At 43.9% G+C, this 24974-nt stretch overlaps 1 protein-coding gene across 4 annotated transcripts in view; it reads right to left on the reverse strand.

Annotated features, from left to right (window-relative positions):
* The window catches only part of LOC138670161 (multidrug and toxin extrusion protein 1-like), a 142231-nt gene extending 120141 nt beyond the window's left edge, over positions 1-22090 (reverse strand). For 2 of the 4 annotated variants that reach the window (XR_011319308.1, XR_011319309.1), the window contains exons 1-2: positions 21811-22090; positions 10189-10290 (exon numbers count right to left, since the gene is read on the reverse strand). Coding sequence is in view for 2 of the 4 variants with exons in the window: in XM_069757244.1 (XP_069613345.1) it covers positions 10189-10290; positions 21811-21912 (204 nt within the window). In the remaining 2 variants the exon portion in view is untranslated. The remainder of the gene's footprint in view (positions 1-10188; positions 10291-21810) is intronic. The other 2 variants (XM_069757244.1, XM_069757245.1) reach the window with 2 other exon arrangements.
* Between the last annotated feature and the right edge of the window lie 2884 nt (positions 22091-24974).

Consider the following 24974-nt stretch of genomic DNA (forward strand, 5'->3'; position numbering starts at 1 on the left):
TTTTCTAAAATGTTTTACATTTTTTGGTGTAAACATTTTGATGTATTAGCGCATTGTGTTGTGTAAAAAGATTAGCAAAATTTGCATTTTACTCATTTCAATCTTTTGTCATTTTAGGCTTAGGAGTCCAGTGGGTGGGCTCACTCAAAAATGATGGCTCTCCGAGTAAGAGTACGATTACAAACATAGCTGTCAGTCATTGAATAGCAACAACCACTCAACTCTTAAGGCTAGAATGGGCAGAAATTTAAATGCAATGAGAATGCAGTTGTCATGGAGGGCTGAACTAATATGCTAATCTTAGTTTTGCTCAATATTATTATTAATTTATACTAATTTGCATCACTTAATAATGAGAATTAAGTATATTCACTAGCTGCTAAAGGGATCAGTGACCAGTCAACAGTCTATATTATGAATACAGCATATAATCAGAGCACCACATACATGAACCTCGCCTTAGGGCACGAGAATCTCATTAGCACAAAATGGAAAATAAAGATTAAGAAACAACATTAAGAAGATAAAGAAACAACAAGATGGATTTCATCAACCAACGCATCATTTTATTCAGTATAACGGCGCCGACCTGATACTGTGTGTAGGTTACTATGCACAATCCTGCTGACAGTTTCCCTTTAACATCACACACAGTACAATCATCAGAGGTGACACCTCAATCACTCGTTTTCCCCCGCGTAAAAAATGTCCAAACGCCCAACTGACTATGGGGAACCACAGATGGGCCATTCTGCATAGCTGTTCACACATTCTATTCCATGGGCATCAGAGGTATGCTCCGAAGAATCACAGAATCCAGAGGAGGAAAGCATCTGCACTGATGCCCAAAGGGCCGGACGAAGTAGGATCCGAGCAGAATTCAGACCCTCATCACCAGCCGTTAACCACCAAGGGTAGAGGTGATCCTGATGAAACTGTCTGTATCCACCAGGTGGAAAGGCAGCATTTCCATGGCCAACAGACTGGAGATGGTGGAGTTCAAATTTCAGCTTTGGCATATGTAGAAATAAACATGTCTATTGTCTGTACAAATCCCCTCTATAATTGTAAAGCGCTGCGGAATATGTTGGCGCTATATATATATATAAATAAAATAATTATTATTTTACGTGACCACAACTGCAGGACCGAAGGCTGGCTGCTGTGCTGAGAGAGGGTGGAGTACGAAGAACAGGACAAACTGCTGGACTGTGAGTGAGGTGCAGGTGGAGATGTTATGGTGGATTGAGAAAGATGTGTTGTGGTAGGTGATACAAAAGCAGCAGTCATGTCTACTTCCATAACAGCTGACATGCTCTCACTCACCCCGTCAGGTGGGGTAAACAAGTGTAGTTTCTGCTGCCAGAGACTTGTGTGAGAAGACTTGACATGGTGACGGAGGAGGAAGAAGCAGCAGATGGGGTTAATGGGACGGCAAATGGTTGGCAAGGCCCACTAGTCCGCATTTTAGCGCAGTGAGATTCCCACACTGAGGCATGTTGATAACACATGTGCCAGTTCACGCATGCAGTTATAAAATTATTGCAATTTTTTTAAAACAAATTTGACAGAAAATGTGTTGGGTCATCCTGAAAGTTGATGGCTGTCACAGTCCCCCAGTTCCAGTTGCCCAGTCACCATTATTTCTCAAAGAAAGCTGTGCCTTCACTACACCAGCATGTCAAAGACAACCTCACCTGGTTCCTGAAAAAAATCTATGTCTGCCAGACTGCATTTCACCACTGACACCTCGTACTGCACAGCCATTGCTCACCACAATCAGGCAGTGTTCAAATTAATATGCATTGTGGATCACAGTCACACAGCTCAAGAGTTGTGGACACTTATCCAGGGCGAGTTAGAGCAATGGCTGTCTTCACTGAACCTGGAGCCAGGGAAGGTCGTGTGAGATAACGGTGCAAACCTGGTGGCGGCCCTACGCCAAGACAATCTCACAAACATACCTTGCATGTCTCACGTCCTCAACCTAGTGGTACAGCAATTTCTAAGCCACTATCCTGGCCTGCATGCAGAAAGCACGGTTGTTGTGAGCTCACTTCCAACTATCGCACCCAGCAGGTCATCGACTTGAATCGCTACAGAGGTCTTTCGGCCTACCGGTTAACTGTTGGACTTGCGATGTTCTGACATGGTGGAATTCCACTCTATACATGTTGCAGCAACGAGCCCTGGTGCAGTATGTACTTTTGCATAACGTGGACGGACATGGTGCAAATCATGCTTGCGGAGTGAGCATAGATAAAGGGCCTCTGCACAGTTTTGAAATGGCTACTAAGATGGTTACTGCTGACGATGCTATAATCAGCAGCACTATTCTGGTCATCTCCATGCTGGAGCACACTTTGAATAACCTGCGTGAGGAGGTGGTGGTTCCAGAGGAAGAGGTGGAAGCAGAGGAGAATGTGGAAGGGATAACAATATCTCAAATTTCCAGACTGCCATTGCACATTGCCATGATGCCCACATTCTTAGGGTTAGAAATAGTACTGACTACTGGGTTGCCACTATGTTAGATCCACGGTACAAGAATAAATGTAGCCAAATGCTCCCCCCCTCCCCCGCCCCCCCTGGAAGGGAATGTGCACATGCTGAAGTATCGAAACATGTTTGTAGACAATCTTAAGAGTGGCCAAGACACCAGTGAGGCACACAGTGTGCATCGCAGTTCTATACATCCATCCCCGGGAGTGTCAAGGTGTCATCTCAAAAACAGCAGCAGCAGTATAAGTGGCATAAGCAATTTCTGTGAGTCATTGCACACATTTTTTTAGACCAGTCCGTGCACCAGCAGAACAGAGTACAAGTCTCACACGTTGTGAACGATTGGAGAGGATGGTGCAGGAATATCTGGAGTTCAATATCAATGCCATCAGATGGGCTTTGGACCCTTTTGCATTTTGGTCTTCAAAAATGGAAGAGTAGCCTGAGCTTGCCTGTCACGCTTTGGAGGTTTCATCATGCCCTGCAGCCAGCGTTCTCTCAGAATGTGTCTTCAGTGCTGCTGGTAGTGTACTGATGGATAAGAGCATCCAGCACTTCCCTGAAAGTGTAGACCGCGTAACTTTCATCAAAATGAACAAGTAAGTCATGGATCTCCAATTACTTTTGCACCCCAGTCTTAGACTGGGCAGACTAGACGATGGTGTTGTTTTTACTGTCATGCATTGATCTTGCGTAATTGCAGTCTGTGCCATCTTTGTGGTGTTTTCTGTGTCTGCTTTTGCTACTGCTGCTGATGTTACAAACAATTTTTGGAAATGTTGAGACTTCAAGTTGGGTCGCCATCTAGTGGGTTGTCTGTGGTGGAAGGTGTGTCAGAGGCCTATTATAGTGTTTATACTCTATGAAAATTGATGCCACTTTAGTGGTGTGTGACAATTATTTTTTTTAAATGTGGAGACTACAAGTTGGGTCTCCATCTGGTGGGTGACCTGTGTAAGTAGGGCTCCCAGACAGGCAGGCCTGCACTCACTTTCAGTCAACTATATGTGATACTTTACTTACATTTTTCTACCAATAGTACGGTATGAAACTGCTATTTGTGCCATCTGAGTGTGGATGGAAAAAAAAGGAAATTGGAGGTGTTGCATGAGGTATCAGGGCTCCCAGATAAAAAGGCTTACACCGCTCCCTTAGCCACCACATCTTAATTGAAACTTCAATTCAAAAGCTGTAAATGCTGACCAAGACCCTGATACAACATGCATGGCCTATTGCTAACTGCTGCTGGGCCATTATAAAATTTCTACTGTGGGTGAATTGATCAGTCAACTACATGTGTTACTATTCTCAAATTTTTCCACTAATAGTAGTCTACCAAGCTGATATTTGTGCCACCTGAGTGTGGCTGGGAAACTAAAAAAAATTAGCTGTTGCATGAGGTATCTGGGCTCCCAGCAAAGAAGGCTTACACCGCTCCCTTAGACACCACTTCTTAATTGAAACTTCAATTTAAAGCTGTAAATGCTGTCCCAGACCCTGATACTTCATGCATGGTACATGGCTGACTGCCTCTGTCCCATCATAAAATGTTTAACTGTGGGTCAATTGATCAGTCAACTACTTGTGTTACTATTCTTACATTTTTCTATGAAACTGATGTTTGTGCCACCTGAATGTGGCTAGGAAACAAAAAAAATTCAGCTGTTGCATGAAGTATCAGGTATCCCAGCTAAGAAGGCTTACACCACTACCTTAACCACCAGGTCCTCATTGAAACTTCAATTCCAAGCTGTAAATGCAGGGCCAGACCCTGATACCTCTTACATGGTCCATGGCTGACTGCTTCTGTGCCATTTTCAAATTTCTACTGTGGGTCACTTTTCATGGTGTCTGCCCCCAATTTTAGCTGTTTGGGAAGCTTTTTGTCACCCCTTAAGGTGTTGTGTATATGTTTGGTTTGGCCTCACATTGAATCTAAAAGGTGTTCGTGTACATTCATCGAACCATTCAGCAAACATGTTCGGCGAATGTCTAAAGGTTCGCTCATCTCGAATTGTAACATTTATTCTTATCAAAAGCTAATAGCTAATCAAAACCATAAAATGTACTGCTCTTGTTATTTAGCCCTTGCTCCATGATCAACATCTCCATCCACACACTATGATGCCCTCACAGCGACCCACACACAATAGGATGTCCCCACAGCTTCCCACATAGTAAAATGCCCTGACAACCCCCACACATAATATGATGCCACCACAGTCTTCCTGCCACAGTGTGATTACCTCTGCATCTCCACAGCCCCAAAGACCCCACATAGTATGGTGCAATTACAGTACATTCTCCCACAATTCCCCAAACAGTATGATGGACCCCACTGTCCCACATTATAATTGCCCCACAGCAGTCTTTTCCACTGTATAATTCCCCCATAGGACTACACACAAAGCATGTGGAACCCATAGCTCCCCACACACTGTATGATGGATTACACAACCCCTAGCACACTATGATGGCTCTACTGCTTCCTGATACACAGTATGGACCCCACAGTTCCCTCACATGGTACAGTGAACCTCTTCAGCTCACAACACAATATGTTGACCCCTAAAGATCCACACACAGTATGATAGACTCCACAGCCCCACACACAGTATGATGTTCCCACAGCCAACAACACAGGATATGATGGCCAAACAGCCCCAACACATTTCATAAGACCACAGCCCCTCGCACACTGAATGATGGCCCCACAGTCTCCCACACAGGGTAATGACCTTCAGTTTCCCAACTAATGATTGACAGATATAAAAATAAATATATTAAAAATAATTCCTTTCTCCTTTCTCCCTGCACCTTACCATCTAAGATGAAAGTCATGAAATAAAGGACTTTTCATTCAAGGTGCCATGGTGAGTGCCGCATACTTTTTTCTGAATTATTTATATCTACATTTTGATATATGCTGAGCACCTCCAATTTTGATGTTTATGCTGATAAAGGCTCTATGATCTGGCTCAACTCCATACAAAGGGTTACATGTGTCAACACTAATGCCGCTATTCACCTTCCTCTGTAATTTAAATATATTAAAAAAATTAAAAAAAATTAAACTTACCTTGTCCCATCCCCCCCATCCCCAATTTACTGCTCTGGTGTGTGCAGCATGTGGACAGAAGTTATGCTCAGCAGGCATGATCTAGTGACATCATTGCGCCTGCTGTGCGAAGACTCAGATAAACATGCTGAATTGTGGAAGAGGGATTCAACTATTGTATTCACTGGCATCTGCATCCAGAGGATGCAGATACTAGTGAACTTGAGACATCGGGCAGGGTGTGGCCATGTGGTGCTGTATAATACTGTACCAGCTAGGACAAGACAGCTAAAGGGTCCGATGTGACCTGTGGGCCACATTTTGCCATTGTCTGCTATATATCAATTTTCTTATCTTCTCCTTGTCTATAAAGTTTATCAAGCAGATGACACTGCTTGTTCAACATGACAGGTACCCTTATATATATATTCACTAATATATATATATATATATATATATATATATATATATATATATATATATATATATATACTCGTGTATAAGCCGAGTTTTTCAGCACATTTTTTGTGCTGAAAAGGCCCCCCTCGGATTATACACAAGTCACGGTACAAAAAGCAGGCGGGGGAGCGGGGAGGCGGAGCAGCAGGTGCCAGGAGGCGGAACACATATCATACTCCACTACCTGTGTGCCCTCGGTGCTGGCACTACATCACGTTCCAGACACTGGCGCCTGCCTGCAGCTCTTCATGTGCTCAGCGGTCACGTGATACCGCTCATTAAGGTCATGAGTATGGACGCGTCTCCACTCCCATAGGCGTGGAGCGCATATTCAAAACCTTAATAAGCAGTACCACGTGACCGCTGAGCACAGGAAGAGCTGTATCAGGCGCCGGCGGCCAGAACGTGATGCAGTGCCAGCACTCAGGGCGCGCAGGTAGATGAGTATGATGTTTTGTTTTGTTTTTTTCAATAGGAAACATGCACACAGGAATAGGGGATAAGAAGGCATGCATACAGGGACGGAACGGGGGAGGCATGCATACAGGGAGGCATTATTACCAGGACAGGGAAGGGGGAGCCATGCATAGCAGGACACTGATGAGTGGACAATGCATACCGGCTTATATTCGAGTCAATAAGCTTACCCAGTTTTCCATGGCTTACACTTGAGTATATACAGTATACACACACATGGTCAAAATTGTTGGTACCCTTCGTTTAATGACAGCAAAACCCACAATGGTGAAATAAATAACTTGACTCTGATAAAAGTAATAATAAATAAAAGATCTATGGAAAAGAACAAATGAAAGTCAGACATTGCTTTTCAACATGGTTCCACAGAATTTAAAAAAATAAATAAAACTCATGAAATAGGCCTGGACCGATATGATGGTACCCCTGAAAATAATGTGACAAAAGGGACATTTAAATCAAAGTGTGTCCACTAATTAGCATCACAGGTGTCTACAATCTCGGAATGAGTATGTTGGCCTCTATATAGGGCTACAGATACACACTATGCCACCAAACAGCACAGTGAGTATCACACTCAACATGGACCACAGGAAGCGAAGGAAAGAGTTGTCTCAGGAGATTAGAAAGAAAATTATAGACTAACATGTTAAAGGTAAAAGTTATAAGACCATCTCCAAGCAGCTTGATGCTCCTATTACTACAGTTGCACATATTATTCAGAAATCTAAGATCCATGGGACTGTAGCCAACCTCCCTGGACGTGGCCGCAGGAGGAAAATTGATGACAAATCAAAGAGACGGATAATTCAAATGGTAACAAAAGAGCCCAGAAAAACGTCTAAACTGATTAACCCCTTACCGACCTCCGCTGTACTATTACTGCGGAGGTCGGATCCCCTGCTTTGATGTGGGCTTCGGCGCTGAGCCCACTTCAATGCCGGGACATGTCAGCTGTTTTGTGTGCGCAATAGTGGCGGGTGAAATCGCGATTCACCCACCGCTATTAACTAGTTAAATGCCGCTGTCAAATGCTGACAGCAGAATTTAACCGGAGCTTCCGATCGCGCAGCCGGAAATGAGCTCATCGCCGACCCCTGTCACATGATCGGGGGTCAGCGATGCGTCGGCATAGTAACCAGAGGTCTCCTTGAGACCTCTATGGTTGCTGATGCCGGATTGCTGTGAGTGCCACCCTGTGGTCGGCGCTTATAGCAAGCCTGCAATTCAGCTACATAGGAGCGATCTGATGATCGCTGCTATGTAGCAGAGCCGATCAGGCTATGCCAGCTTCTAAACTCCCATGGAGGCTATTGAAGCATGGCAAAAGAAAAAAAAAAGTTTAAAAAAAATGAAAAAAAAAAATATAAAAGTTTAAATCACCCCCCTTTCGCCCCATTCAAAATAAAACAATAAAAAAAAAATCAAACCTACACATATTTGATATCGCCGCGTTCAGAATCAACCGATCTATCAATAAAAAAAGGATTAACCTGATCGCTAAACAGCCTAGTGAGAAAAAATTTGAAACGCCAGAATTACATTTTTTTGGTCACCGCGACATTGCATTAAAATGTAATAATGGGCGATCAAAAGAACATATCTGCACCAAAATAATATCATTAAAAACACCAGCTCGGCATGCAAAAAATAAGCCCTCACCCGACCCCAGATCACGAAAAATGGAGACGCTATAGGAATCAGAAAAAGGCGCAATTTATTTAATTTTTTTAGCAAAGTTTGGAATTTTTTTTACCACTTAGATAAAACGTAACCTAGACATGTTTGGTGTCTATGAACTCATAATGACCTAGAGAATCAAAATGGCAGGTCAGTTTTAGCATTTAGTGAACCTAGCAAAAAAAAAAAACAAGCAAAAAACAAGTGTGAGATTGCACTTTTTTTGCAATTTCACCGCACTTGGAATTTTTTTCCTGTTTTCTAGTACACGACATGCTAAAACCAATGATGTCATTGAAAAGTGCAACTTGACTTGCAAAAAACAAACCCTCACATGGCCATATTGACAGAAAAATAAAAAAGGTATGGCTTTGGGAAGGAGGGGAGCGAAAAACAAGAATGCAAAAATGGAAAAGGGCAAGGTCGTGAAGGGGTTAAAGGTGAACTTCAAGCTCAAGGAACATCAGTGTCAAATCGCTCCAACCGTCCTTGTATGAGCTAAAGTTTACTTCATGGGAGATGACCAAGGAGGACACCATTGTTAAAAAAAAAAATCATAAAAACTAATACTGGAATTTGCCAAACTACAGGTTGACAAGCCATAAAGCTTCTGGGAGAATGTCCTATGGACAGTTGAGATAAAAATTGAACTTTTTGGCAAGGCATATCAGCTCTATGTTCATAGATGGGAAAATGAAGCATATCAAGAAAAGAACACTGTCCCTACTGTGAAACATGGAGGAGGTTCTGTTATGTTCTGGGGCTGCTTTGCTGCATCTGACACAGGGTGTCTAGAATCTGTGTAGGGTACAATGAAATCTCAAGACTATCAAGTGATTCTAGAGAGAAATGTGCTGCCCAGTGTCAGAAAGCTTGGTGTCAGTCGCAGGTCATGGGTCTTGCAACAGGATAATGATCCAAAACACACAGCTAAAAACACCCAAGAATGGCTAAGAGGAAAACATTGGACTATTCTGAAGAAGCCTTCTATGAGCCCTGACCTAAATTCTATTGAGCATCTTTGGAAAAAGCTGAAACATGCCGCCTGGAAAAGGCAACCTTCAAACATGAGACAACTGGAGCAGTTTGCTCTTGAGGAGTGGGCCAGAATACCTGTCGAGAGGTGCAGAAGTTTCATTGACAGTTACAGGAATCGTTTGATTGCAGTGATAGCTTCGAAAGGCTGTGCAACAAAATATAAGTTAAGGGTACTATCATTTCTGTCCAGGCCTATTTCAAGGTTTTTTTGTTTTTTTTTAAATTCTGCGGAAACATTGTTGAAAAGCAATGTCTGACTTTCATTTGTTCATTTTCATAGGTTTTTATTTATTATTACTTTTGTCAGATTCAATAGATAGCAAAGAAAATCCCAGTATGTAGCCGGTGCTCCCGTATAGAGATTCTCATAGATGTTATATGTAAATATCTGCTTTATTGAGGTAATACAAATTTTTTTATTACCTCAATAAAGCAGATATTTATATATAACATCTATGAGAATCTCTATATGGGAGCGCTGGCTACATACTGGGATTTTCCTTGCTATCTATTGTTTTACCACGGATGTCAAAGGGCCTTTTCCGTGTGCCCAGTCGGCTGAGCTGCAGACCATTCCCCTTGGATTCCTGTCGGATCCCTTTCATTTTCGCCTTGGACTAGGTGAGTGCGATTATATAAGCGTGCAATTTACACCTAGTTTCTACTGCACTTAGATCGTGCTCGGCGTTGTTCCCTTTTTTTTCTCTATCCTCAGGGTTGTTTGGATTCATATTTTGTCAGATTCAAGTTATTTCTGTGACCATTGTGGGTTTTTCTGTCATTAAACAAGGGGTACCAACAATTTTGACCACGTGTGTATATATATTCATAAAATAAACATGATGGTTTTATATTTTTATTGCTGACCACTGAAAAATTGCAGTTTTATGATTATAATCACTTTAGAAATTGTACAAAACAGTACACACAAATAAGTGACAGGATACATTTCATATATATATATGTATACTTACAGAAATGGCAAGCATCATTGCATCCAGTTCTACTTTTCCAATATGTCCAACAAATATACAGGTTATAATCAATGGTACATAATCCAACAAATTTATAAACACCTAAGATTAATGAAAAAAGTTTGTTAAACATTATATCATATGAATGGGTTTCTTAGGGTACCGTCACACTATACGATTTACCAACGATCACGACCAGCGATACGACCTGGCCGTGATCGTTGGTAAGTCGTTGTGTGGTCGCTGGAGAGCTGTCACACAGACCGCTCTCCAGCGACCAACGATGCCGGTAACCAGGGTAAACATCGGGTTACTAAGCGCAGGGCCGCGCTTAGTAACCCGATGTTTACCCTGGTTACCATCCTAAAAGTAAAAAAACCAAACGCTTCATACTTACCTTCGGCTGTCTGTCTCCGGCGCTCTGCTTCTCTGCTCTGGCTGTGAGCACAGCGGCCGGAAAGCAGAGAGGTGACGTCACCGCTCTGCTTTCCGGCCGCTGTGCTCACAGTGAGTGCAGGAAAGCACAGCGCCAGGGACAGACAGCCGAAGGTAAGTATGAAGCGTTTTTTTTTTTTTTTACTTTTAGGATGGTAACCAGGGTAAACATCGGGTTACTAAGCGCGGCCCTGCGCTTAGTAACCCGATGTTTACCCTGGTTACAAGCGAACGCATTGCTGGATCGGTGTCACACACACCGATCCAGCGATGACAGCGGGAGAGCCAGCGACGAAAGAAAGTTCCAAACGATCTGCTACGACGTACGATTCTCAGCAGGATCCCTGATCGCTGCTGCGTGTCAGACACAGCGATATCGTATGGATATCGCTGGAACGTCACGGATCGTACAGTCGTAGCGACAAAAGTGGAACTGTGTGACGGTACCCTTAGACTTGAAAACAAATTGCTAACACAAAGTTACATGTCTCTTCCAGCAGAAATAGTCATCATGATCTAATTAAACAAATAGAAGAAAAGGTGGACAATTAATTTGAAACATATTGTATTTTGTGTACAATCTGTGGATACACTAATTGAGCAGCCTAAATCCAAAATATTACAGAAAAGGTTTACTTTCACGGCCTGCTTGCAAATAATGCAAACGTTTACATTCAGAGTCATTTTGTTAATCTCAGAATCAAAATCTATGCCTGGAAACTATGCATTCAGGCCGTTTGCAATAATGAAAAAAAATAACATTAGTATAAGTACTATATGGAGTAATTATGGATAGTTAACGTGATTTTAAGCATGTACAACACTAGCCACATACTTTACTTATTGGGAATTTATAAGCGACTTAAATTAGTCTTGATTTCTAATCATAACACAGCCAACAATGAAATAACAGTATGACTTAAAGGGATGATCTGAAACTAAGATTGATTTTAATCCTAAATGTCTATTTATTCTAATCGCTTTTCTTATATAGTTGAATTAAAAAGTTCCTATTGTTCCCTAATTTAACAGCTTTTTTTTTTTTTTTTTTACCTACGGTACTTCCGTTTTTATGACTTTTTTTGAGAATCCCCAGTGCATGCTGGGATATTCAAATGAGACATCATCAAGGGGCAGAGGCTGCAGTCACTGCTGTAGCCTTTGTCCTCACCCTTAAACAAAGCATCCTCAGTAATATCTGTTACAGGGGCAGGCTGTTCTACTGAGCATGTGTTGGTTGTCAATTCTGATGTATGCTAAGTATGAGCTCCCTTGTCACTGTGCAATATTCCTTGCAATGCACAATGACAGTGTGCTTGCTCGAAGGCTCTTATGAGAAGTGACGAGTGGACAACAGAGTGCACTGTCAGTGTGCATTTTAAGGAGAGAAAGTGGCAAGCGAAGAAAGCAGAGAACAAACCAGTCTCCAAAATAGTCATCACTTTCAGGGATGGAGCTGGTCCCCGCTTGTCACATTCTCTCCTTACAATATACACTCACAGTGTATTCTCTTGCTGCCTTGTCACGTCTTATTAGAGCCAGCAAGAGAGCAGATTAGCCCAGCCCCTGAAACAGACATTGATGACACTTTGCGCTATACTCTGCATCGTGGTTGGTTCCTGCCAATCATGTGGTCGGAGGAACTGGACATATGTTGAGGAACACATGAGATATTAAGCCACATCCCCTGAGGAAGCAACCAAAGTGAAACGAGCATGGGGACAGTGAGCTGGGGTGCCATCCTAACTGCACCACTGGGTAATTGTCACTGCATTTGCTATATGCTCTCTCTTTGATACCATTCTCTACTTAATGTCAATCACATGTGCAGCGCCCCAGAGACCTGGTCGTTGCAGTATGACACTCTGCCACTAAGGGGAGTGATGGTACGTCTGATGGCACTGAAGGAATTCTCCTGACCAGGTATCACCAGCACACATTACACTTCACACTCCGGCCACTAGAGGAAGCAAAAGGCTTTATTTATTGGGCCCCTCCTCACACTGGTAAAACTAGGGGTTGGATAGAAAGTTAGTCAGAAGCTGACTGGGTTGGATTCAGGCAACATCCCATGGCAGGGGGTGTTGCAGGGAGAAGACAGAGGGGGGTCCCTGTCAGGCGTGGGAACCTGGCAGGTGCCTAGCGAACAGAACAGAATGTTACAGAACCACGCCTGCACTACCTTGCGGCGGTATCCTAAGAAAGAGACAAGAAGCGAAGGATATTGTGGGACAGTGTAAACGAGATCAAGCAAAAAGGAGAACCAGTAGGAGTCGTGCCGTGAGACCGAGGCAACATCCTACTGAGGCGCGTAGCCGGTGGCCGGAACACCGCGGGAGTATCTGACTTTAGGCCTTACTTCAAACTCCGCAGGACAGTTAATTATAGGTTGGCTGTCTACCTTAAATTTCCTAAGAAGACATAGGGGGCAACAGTGGGAGGGGGGCATCTCTAGGGTCCCGGAAGACCTCCAGGCCTTCCCGTCATACGGGTGCGTCCTAGCCAAAACATACTGGGGGACGAGAAACTAGCAACATCTGGAACTAAAGAGAGAGAGAGCTGTAGAGAACGACGAACGAGAACAGCAGTTGTGAGGACTATTCCGAATGCTCAGCAGGGTAGGACTACAAGACACAGGCGCTAGTGGTGGGCAACGATTTCCATCTGCAAGGGAAACTCTGGAAGTGCCCATCGGACCGGCCGGTCTCTGATAGCCCTGTTAAACATGCTCTGGATTGAGGATCCTGAAGTCTTCAGTAAAGAGACTGCAACCTTGTGTCCTCGTTATTGCCTGCGGCGATCCAACTTGGCGTCACGAACAGGATCGTACTTAAGCCTGAGAAGCAGGTCATGTGTGCCTTGGAATTGTGATTGAAATGTGTTGGACTGTGATTTATTGCAAAGACTGTGTATTGCTATCTGCCGCAAGATTCCCGCCAAAACTGCCGCCATTGTAGCGCCACGAGGAGCGCAAGAGAAGATGAAGGGCGTGGAAGTGGGCGTGAGTAAGCTGGAGAGCGCGAAAGATAATGGCCGCCCAGTCTAAATATTTCTGTACCTTGAGGACGTGTCCGTCAGCAGCTGCGATCCGCCTCCTGATCCTCAATGGGGGGCGGAGGAACATGAAACGAAACCGCCTGCGAAGGAGAGAGCGGGAAAAGGACAAGCAGGAAGAAGAAGTGAGCCACGTGGGAGACGCCATGGCCAGCCGACCGGGATCGGAGCGTGGGGTCGGAGCAGAGGACTCCCCCAGCTACCCAGAGAGATACCGCGTCCAGGCATCATCTGTTGGCCCCGACTTCCTGCAGGCCGGAGTGGACGAGCTCAGTGATCAACTCCGGCGGACGCAGCTGAGCACTGAGGCCGGGTGGAAGGAGACAGTCATCAGGATCCTCACCAGACGTCTGTCGGCAGCCTCGTGTGGTCCGGAGCAAGAAAGAAGTTCCAGCGCTCCGAAGCCAGAAAGCAAGGCCCTGCCGGAAAGCGAGATACTGCAAACAGAGATGACAACGCCACAGCGCAAGGCCCCGCAGTCAGCGTTCCAGATCCCAGCGGAGACGGAGCAGGCCGACACAGGAGGGACCGCATCTGAAGCAGGTATGAAGAACGACCCTGCCCCAGTGACAGAAGACCTACTGATAAGCTCCGTAGCAGCGCCACCTACGGGGAAATTGTGTGTAAATGGGTTAGTAACTGGCTTAGTGATAGAAAGCAGAGGGTGGTTATAAATGGTATAGTCTCTAACTGGGTCGCTGTGACCAGTGGGGTACCGCAGGGGTCAGTATTGGGACCTGTTCTCTTCAACATATTCATTAATGATCTGGTAGAAGGTTTACACAGTAAAATATCGATATTTGCAGATGATACAAAACTATGTAAAGCAGTTAATACAAGAGAAGATAGTATTCTGCTACAGATGGATCTGGATAAGTTGGAAACTTGGGCTGAAAGGTGGCAGATGAGGTTTAACAATGATAAATCTAAGGTTATACACATGGGAAGAAGGAATCAATGTCACCATTACACACTGAATGGGAAACCACTGGGTAAATCTGACAGGGAGAAGGACTTGGGGATCCTAGTTAATGATAAACTTACCTGGAGCAGCCAGTGCCAGGCAGCAGCTGCCAAGGCAAACAGGATCATGGGGTGCATTAAAAAAGGTCTGGATACACATGATGAGAGCATTATACTGCCTCTGTACAAATCCCTAGTTAGACCGCACATGGAGTACTGTGTCCAGTTTTGGGCACCGGTGCTCAGGAAGGATATAATGGAACTAGAGAGAGTACAAAGGAGGGCAACAAAATTAATAAAGGGGATGGGAGAACTACAATACCCAGATAGATTAGCAAAATTAGGATTATTTAGTCTAGAAAAAAGACGACTGAGGGGCGATCTAATAACCATGTATAAGTATATAAGGGGACAATACAAATATCTCGCTGAGGATCTGTTTATACCAAGGAAGGTGACGGGCACAAGGGGGCATTCTTTGCGTCTGGAGGAGAGAAGGTTTTTCCACCAACATAGAAGAGGATTCTTTACTGTTAGGGCAGTGAGAATCTGGAATTGCTTGCCTGAGGAGGTGGTGATGGCGAACTCAGTCGAGGGGTTCAAGAGAGGCCTGGATGTCTTCCTGGAGCAGAACAATATTGTATCATACAATTAGGTTCTGTAGAAGGACGTAGATCTGGGGATTTATTATGATGGAATATAGGCTGAACTGGATGGACAAATGTCTTTTTTCGGCCTTACTAACTATGTTACTATGTTACCTGCTGCCATGACTAAGACTAACTCTGAACTGACAAATCCTAATACTACTAATTATTGCCGCTACTGAACCTACTACCAAAATTGACATTCGAACCCAGATGATACCTGAAAAACTGATTAGTGACATTGACACCGCATCGGATGAGAGGTCGAACAGACCTTTCCAGGCCGGGAAGTATTCGCTACCAACGGATGCCTTGCAATCTACCGTCGCGAGAATAAACCTTGGAAGCCTGCAATTGTACATAGTTAACTCTTTGCTTTCCTTACCCCTTTCTACTTAAACCCGTCCAGGGTTAACTCCTAGGGATCCCTTTGTTTACCCGGGATCCCTCTTCTTGTTTGTTTATCAGTGTTCTAAAAGACTACCGGATCATGAACAGTGAATGATTCCAAAACTGTTTTGTACATAGTTTGCACCTTCTTAAAGGTGCTCCCTACTGGTTTTACAAGAGAAAGAAGACTTTGCGAATATAATGCTTCTGGACATGACGCAGAAGATCTTGCTTTCAGTCGACTTGCAGACAGAGAGAATCTGCACTACCTCCTAGAGACTTGGGTCCCTCTTAAAGGGAATGTTTACATGATTGCTTTAATAAAAGTTGAAACGTTAATAATGTTGAAATTTAGAAAGTTTGATAATGTTGATAGAGACTGAAGACAGGAAAGCTTGAAAGTGAACCCATAGGGGTTAGAGAGAGAGTCCTCCTGAGAACTGTAGAAAGATGGTCGGTACAATGACAGTAGGCCCAGCCAAGGAGCTAGGCGGTCCTGCATTGGGGAAGTTAGAACGGAAAGAAAAGTTGAGTTATTTATATAGCATTTTATAGTAGGCCTTTAGTGGGTTCAGCGTATACGCCCTTAAAGGAAAAGTTAACTTATTGTTCAAAGTTTGCACTTGGTAGAATACCCGGCTGGGTACTGAGTTATTTATAGTCAACATGTTATTTAAAAATATTTAATTTTGTTTGTAATGTTCAAGTGTCCTCACCTCCCATAAAGGGAAGCATTGTTCTATTTACTTGTTTTAGCATTTCAAAAATTTTGTATGTCTTTTGCTGCTATGTATTGTTGTTCTTCTTCCCAGTCCAGGATTACTGAATTTAACCGGGGGGCGGGGGGGAAGTGCAGCGCCCCAGAGACCTGGTCGTTGCAGTATGACACTCTGCCACTAAGGGGAGTGATGGTACGTTTGATGGCACTGAAGGAATTCTCCTGACCAGGTATCACCAGCACACATTACACTTCACACTCCGGCCACTAGGGGGAGCAAAAGGCTTTATTTATTGGGCCCCTCCTCACACTGGTAAAACTAGGGGTTGGATAGAAAGTTAGTCAGAAGCTGACTGGGTTGGATTCAGGCAACATCCCGTGGCAGGGGGTGTTGCAGGGAGAAGACAGGGGGGTCCCTGTCAGGCGTGGGAACCTGGCAGGTGCCTAGCGAACAGAACAGAACGTTACGGAACCGCACCTGCACTACCTTGCGGCGGTATCCTAAGAAAGAGACAAGAAGCGAAGGATATTGTGGAACAGTGTAAACGAGATCAAGCAAAAAGGAGAACCAGTAGGAGTCGTGCCGTGAGACCGAGGCAACATCCTACTGAGGCGCGTGGCCGGAACACCGCGGGAGTATCTGACTTTAGGCCTTACTTCAAACTCCGCAGGACAGTTATTTATAGGTTGGCTGTCTACCTTAAATTTCCTAAGAAGACATAGGGGGCAACAGTGGGAGAGGGGCGTCTCTATGGTCCCGGAAGACCTCCAGGCCTTCCCGTCATACGGGTGCGTCCTAGCCAAAACATACTGGGGGACGAGAAACTAACAACATCTGGAACTAAAGAGAGAGAGAGCTGTAGAGAACGACGAACGAGAACAGCAGTTGTGAGGACTATTCCGAATGCTCAGCAGGCGCTAGTGGTGGGCAACGATTTCCATCTGCGAACTCTGGAAGTGCCCATCGGACCGGCCGGTCTCTGATAGCCCTGTTAAACGTGCCTCAGTAAAGAGGTAAAGAGACTGCAACCTTGTGTCCTCGTATTTGCCTGCACCTCACGCCATCACCATCTACCTTACTGGGAAGCCCTGGGGACATACTTCACCTGTGGGAAGGTATACCATCCAGCTGCTATTCCATCACCCCAGCGGACCCGACAGCAGCATCGGTCACCTTGACCAAACACCACAGGTGGCGTCACGAACCCCTGACAGACTGCACCACTTTTATTGGACGCCCCTTAGCAGGGTCGCGGACCGGGTCTAGCCACCGTGACAGCCTCAGAACAGAGCCAGAGAGGCCCGGTACCGAGAACTCGTGGCCCTGTGTCTGGGGGCGATCCACATGCATTTACGTGCTATGGATGGCATTGTGCATTTTATTGTGTCTATTTTCAAAGCAGAGGCTATATTGGATGTGCCTTTTGTGAGGCAGGGAGGGGGATCAAATGCGAGGGACGATCTGTTTCCCCTACGATGCGGACGGAGTCCAATTAGACCAGCTGGAGTGCCTTGTGGTCACAGCAGGACACCTGTGAGTCACAGGGCAAAATACATGTAAGTGTGGACCTGGTCAAGCTATTTGGCCTAGGTATTGTGCAGGAAAAGCCGGTATGGGCTTTTATTTTTGAAACAGACTGCAGGAAGGAAGTGGGGCAGGCCTGTTTCCTCCAAGCTGGGTCTAAAAAGTGGCCACAGATTCCAGCTTGAGAGAAAAACCCTACAGGAAGGGTTTGGGTGTGTCAGTTTTGGCCTTGCAAGCAGGCAGAGCAGTAGGCTCTGCAGAGCTCAACTGTGTGAGGCAACACAGAGCCAAGCGGAGACAAAAGGTCTGGCACCCTCAGCGTACACAGCGCTTCAGTCGCCCACAGCAACATGTCAAGTACTGTGTTTGTTTCCCGACTGCGATCTGGAGGATCTGATTTACTTCCTTTATTTGTGAGTAGGCTGTTTATTAAAAGAGACTTTACTTACCTGGGTCACTGCCTCATCCCTGCACATTGTGGAGACCTCTGCATTACACTTTACACATGGTTTAGCTACAATGCAGGAATCACTGAACATTCATTACTGCACTGAACATTCGCAAGTACATGTGTACCCATCTACCATGCATATTGCTACCCTGATTACTGATAGGATGGTTATCTTTTATATATCCAATTAATTGTTTTGCATGTACCAAACCTTGGTTATCTTATATATAATTGTCTAAGGGTCACTTCCGTCTGTCTGTCCTTCTGTCACGGTTATTAATTTGCTGATTGGTCTCGCCAGCTGCCTGTCATGGCTGCCGCGACCAGTCAGCGACGGGCACAGTCCGGAAGAAAATGGCCGCTCCTTACTCCCCGCAGTCAGTGCCTGTCGCCCGCATACTCCCCTCCGGTCACCGCTAACACAGGGTTAATGCCGGCGGTAACAGACCGCGTTATGCCGCGGGTAACGCACTCCGTTACCTCCGCTATTAACCCTGTGTGTCCCCAACTTTTTACTATTGACGCTGCCTATGCGGCATCAATAGTAAAAAATGTAATGTTAAAAATAATTTTAAAAAAAAACAACTGCTATACTCACCCTCCGTAGTCGCTCACGCCGGCCGCCATCTTCTGTTGCAGGTTCCGGTGGCAAAGATGGTATGGGAGAAAGACCTGCCATGACGTCACGGTCATGTGACCGCGACGTCATCACAGGCCCTGCGCGCCTGCGCGAGAAGGACCTGCCATGACGTCACGGTCATGTGACTGCGACGTCATCACAGGTCCTGCGCTCATACCAACCCTGGGACCGGAAGCTGCCGTGGACTACAAGGGTCCCTCGGAATGGTGAGTATATGTTTTTTTTTACCTGTGACAAAACTGGCTGGGCAATATACTACATAGCTGGGCAATATACTACGTGACTGGCCAATATACTACATGGCTCTGTGCTGTATACTACTTCACTGTGCAATATACTACATGGCTCTGTGCTGTATACTACGTCACTGGGCAATATACTACGTCACTGGGCAATATACTACGTGGCTCTGTGCGGTATACTACGTCACTGGGCAATGTACTACGTGGCTGCGCAATATACTATGTCACTAGGCAATATACTACGTAACTGGGCAATATACTACGTCGCTGCGCAATATACTACGTCACTGGGCAATATACTACGTGGTTGGGCAATATACTACGTGACTGGGCAATATACTACATAGCTGGGCAATATACTACGTGTCTGGGCAATATACTACGTCACTGGGCAATATACTACGTGGTTGGGCAATATACTACGTAACTGAGCAATATACTACGTGGCTGGGCAATATACTACGTCACTGGGCAATATACTACGTGGTTGGGCAATATACTACGTGGCTGGGCAATATACTACGTGGCTGGGCAATATACTACGTGGCTGGGCAATATACTACGTCCCTGGGCAATATACTACGTGGTTGGGCAATATACTACGTGACTGGGCAATATACTACATAGCTGGGCAATATACTACGTGTCTGGGCAATATACTACGTCACTGGGCAATATACTACGTGGTTGGGCAATATACTACGTAACTGAGCAATATACTACGTGGCTGGGCAATATACTACGTCACTGGGCAATATACTACGTGGTTGGGCAATATACTACGTGGCTGGGCAATATACTACGTGGCTGGGCAATATACTACGTGGCTGGGCAATATACTACGTCCCTGGGCAATATACTACGTGACTGGGCAATATACTACGTGGCTGGGCAATATACTACGTGGCTGGGCAATATACTACGTGGCTGGGCAATATACTACGTGGACATGCATATTTTAGAATACCCGATGCGTTAGAATCGGGCCACCATCTAGTATAATATAAACAGCACCTCCAGCTCCCTCTACTCTGGTTCTATAGTCACTGCATCACTTCTTATCTTGCCCACTATTCATGTTTTTGTATATTTGTATCTTTTATGAATTGTTTCAATAAAATATATAATTATGATTAGCATGGACACTACCTTCTCCTTGTTTATTTATCTTATAGAGTTGCTAATGTACTCAATTTGAGGGCACTTTTTTTTGCATATGTATGCATAATTTATTAAGATGTCGATCTAGAGATTTTTTTTATTATAGTAATGCGCTTATGTCTGTTGCCTAAAATGATCTCTGAAGAAAAAAAAAATCACTGATTACAAGTTGCATATTTTGGTCAAGACTTTTTAATCTATCCTTATTGTTCAGTGGCTTTATCAAGGCCTCCAGTTTGTCGTCTCTCGCCTTGCAGGGTAAACTGTGTGGTATAGGGTTGCACTTCAGTGACCCATGGCAGCACTTGTTGACTGCTGAGGCCTCAGCCATGTTGAAATAACCAGTTCACAGTTGTGTCCCGCAGCATTTAAAGGTCCTAGCTTCAGAAAAATGTAAGCGTTTAAGTCAAAACCACGGTCTTAAGATGTCTTTATTCAACTAGGTTTAAACCAGCACACCCTGTACATTGATGTGAAAAGTTATAGAAACCTGTCTAAGCTAGTCTGAATCTCTACATAAGGGACATAGCCTTGGGAGCAATAGTTTGTTTGATAGAAAAAAAATAGGAAGATCAGCATGTTCCCTACCCATTTCCAACCCACGCATACATGTTCTCAATTGCAAAGTTTTGCGGTATATGTTGGCGCTACATAAATAAAATTATTATTATTATTATTATTAATACTGGGACATAAGGGAGATTTACTAAGAAAAATGTACCTAATTTTAGTTACAAAAAGGCTAGCGAAAACACCATGTTTAAAAGAAGTTGTGAACTGTGTCCTCAGACTATGCAGCAGGCATAACACCAGTTTTATGTACAGTGCTTCTTTTAATCATTAAACAGGACTTTTACAAATTTTGCCTTGAATTTTCCCTTAGAACAGTCTATCAATGTCCGCTGCAGTTAAAAATACAGTGTCTTGACAAAAAATATGTCCTGGGAATGCATAATGGAAGTAGACTGTAATTCCTCATAGTTAAAAAACCTACAGAAGGTTCAGTTTAATCCATCCTATAGCTTGGCTCATCAACATTTCAGGGTCACCAAATAATTAAAGTAATTATTTATTTCTACCTTACTGCAAACATCTCAATCAAAAAATCCTCCATTGACCCAGATAGAAGTGCTTATAACCTATGGTATTTGCAGAAGGAGATTCATCACGTGGGCCTCTGCTAGGCCATCCACAGGAGATGATTTGGTTGATTATCGTCAAAATAGTATGCAAACTATTATATATCCTCTGTACTGATAAGGGGCATATTACTTAGTATATTACTATTCACTTATAATTACACAAAGTCATATTCAAAGTATAACGGTAAAAACTACTCCTATTCTAAAATAACCATATTAAAGAGATCCCCAAGAAGTTCGATGTAGTAACTTACCAAGGGTCCTGTATACCAAAGCAGAATTCTAAATTCATGCACATTTTCATGGTATATTTCCCTGATCCTGTGCAAGATGAGAGTACAGCAACCTCTTGGCATGTTGACAAATTACGGTAGATATCCTAGGTATCAATATCTTCGTCCAAAGAACGTCTAGTATTTTTTCATAATAAATGGTTCGGTCATGATCATGGCTGTTAATATTTCATCAAGAGTCTCCTAACGTCCAACACTAAAAGAGCGATACAACAAATGACAATCAGAACGCTTTGGGGTTAAGGGCAGGGAGGATCTGCAAGTTTCTGTCACCAGACTGGTTTATCTGTCTTTTTTAATGTAATCTACAAAGAATCAATGTCACAATTTGGCTGAGGGCCGCTTTAAGAAAATCACTGTCATGCTTAACCCCTTAATGACAGCCAATACGTCTTTTAACTGACCTGAGATATAAGAGAATAGCCTCCCCATACAGGTGACAATCCAGCAGCTGTCGGTTGTACACTATAGCTGACAACTTGCTGTATCAGCCACGATCAGTGTTTGCACCGTCCAAATCTGTTTAACCCCTTAGATGCTGCTGTCAATAGTGACTACATAATTATAAATGGTTAACAGAGTGTGAGGGCTTTCTCTTTATCCAAACTGGTGCCCTCAGATCATGATTTTGTGGTCCTGATGTTTGCCATGGCACTTCACGACCAAATAGCGGCCTTAAGGTACAGTCACAAAGTCCAGAACTTTATTTCGTCGCTGGATCTCCCGCAGACATCGCTGAATCGGCGTGTGTGACGCAGATTCAGCGATGTCTTCACTGGTAACCAGGGTAAACATCGGGTTACTAAGCGTAGGGCCGCGCTTAGTAACCCGATGTTTACCCTGGTTACCAGCGTAAACGTAAAAAAAGCCAAACACTACATACTTACATTCTGGTGTCTGTCCCCCGGCGCTGTGCTTCTCTGCACTGTGTAAGCGCCGGCCAGCCGGAAAGCAGAGCGGTGACGTCACCGCTGTGCTCTGCTTTCCGGCTGGCGCTCACAGTCAGTGCAGAGAAGCACAGCGCCGGGGGACAGACACCGGAATGTAAGTATGTAGTGTTTGTTTGTTTTTTACGTTTACGCTGGTAACCAGGGTAAACATCGGGTTACTAAGCGCGGCCCTGCACTTAGTAACCCGATGTTTACCCTGGTTACCAGTGAAGACATCGCTGAATCGGCGTCACACACGCTGATTCAGCGATGTCTGCGGGAGATCCAGCGACGAAATAAAGTTTGCTGCTGCCTGTCAAACTCAACGATATTGCTAGCCAGGACGCTGCAACGTCACGGATCGCTAGCGATATCGTTCAGTGTGAAGGTACCTTTAGAGTCTGACGGCTCTAGTAATCTGTTCAGAAGTTAGAGGCATTTAGGTGGTAAAAATACACATTTTCATTTCTGTCATACGACTTTGCATTAATTCCTGTAAAGCACCTGAAGGGTTAATAAACTACCTGACAGCAGTTTTCAATATGTCTAGGGGTGCTGTTTTTAAAATGGTATCACATTTGGGGGTTTCCCAATATATGGGACCCCTAAAGTCACTTCAAACATGGGTAAGTCCCTAAAAAAATAAATTTTGTAAATTTCCTTGAAAAAATGAAAAATTGCTGCTACATTTTTAAACCTCCTAAAATGCTAACAAAATAAAATAACATTTTACAAATGGTGCTGATGTAAAGCAGACATGTGGGAAATGTTATTTATTAATGGTTTGCTGTGGTATGACCATCTGGATTAAAGGGATAATCATTCAAATTTAGAAAATTGCTAATTTTTTAACATTTTTCTCAAATTTTTGATATTTTTTTATAAATAAACACAAAACATATTGACCTAAATTTACCATAATTATAAAATATAATGTGTCACGAAAAAACAGTCTCAAAATCACTGCGATTTGTTGAAGCATTGCAGAGTTATTACCACATAAAGTGACACTGGTCAGATTTCAAAAATTTGGCTCCGTCACTAAGGGGTTAATTCATTTTGTAACATTATGTAATTTTTTGCTTTAATTACGGATTTTGCACACATCAGAATATTCACTACAATGTTCTTTCACCTGAATATAGTTAAAGGTACATATATGCTGCTAATAAATATGTTGCACTTTATTTTATTAATTGGAATCTGTCAGCAGAATTCCCCAATCCAAAATATTTATACAGTATGCACATGTAGCTCTTTCAAAGACAATTCCAGCAATACCTTTACATGGCCAGTCCATTTGTCCGTTACTGAGAAATCAGTGTTTGAATTGATAATACACATGAGGGTTTAGATTTGAAGCCTCTATCACTACAGCTCTATTTCCCAGATAGTGTATCTGCCACTATATCATGGTTTAAGCAGGTTAATGTGGTACATTTGGAACGGTTTTCTTCTCCCTTGCTGGTGGACCTTGTAGTTGACATCACTCAGTTTTTCAACCACTTCGTATGGCCCTTGCCATTTGGTCAGGAACTTAACTTTCCACCGTGAGGATCAACATCAACACCCGGTCTCCAGGGCTAAACTGTCTCAGTTGGAATGGTGTTCCTTGGTCCATCAGACTCTCCCTGGGTAGGCTCTTCTGGGAGAAAATATGGACTAGCTCTTGGGCTATACTACTGGCAAAGAGTTCCTCGGTGGTACCGCCTCCGGGTACCGTGTTGCATAGTCCATGACCACCAAGATGTATTGGTGGCCTCTGGCAGACTTAACTAAGGGTTCTCCAAGGTCCATGGCAATCTGGTCAAATGGGACCTATATAATGGGTAACGGAACTAGGGGACTGCGGAAGTGGGATACGGGAACAGTTAACTGACATGTAGGACATGGCCGACAATAATTAATCTCCCGGTGACAATCAAGCCAGAGAACTTTTAAAGGACCGACTGTTGGGTTTTATCTAATCCCAGATGCCCCTCAAAGACATGAGAATGGGTCAGGCCTAGTACCCTACGTCTATAGGGTCCCAGGACTAACAGCTGCTCTAATACTTCCCCTCACTGTTTTGTGATCCCATAAATCAATTCCTAATTCACTGCAAAGTAAGGGTATCTGATGTTGGCCCCAGGCTCTTGTGCAATCCTATTTATCAGTCATGTTTTCAAATGCCCCTGTCAGGATAAGATCAAGCAA

The sequence above is a fragment of the Ranitomeya imitator genome, chromosome 3 (genome assembly GCF_032444005.1).
Source record: "Ranitomeya imitator isolate aRanImi1 chromosome 3, aRanImi1.pri, whole genome shotgun sequence".
Lineage (NCBI taxonomy): Eukaryota > Metazoa > Chordata > Amphibia > Anura > Dendrobatidae > Ranitomeya > Ranitomeya imitator.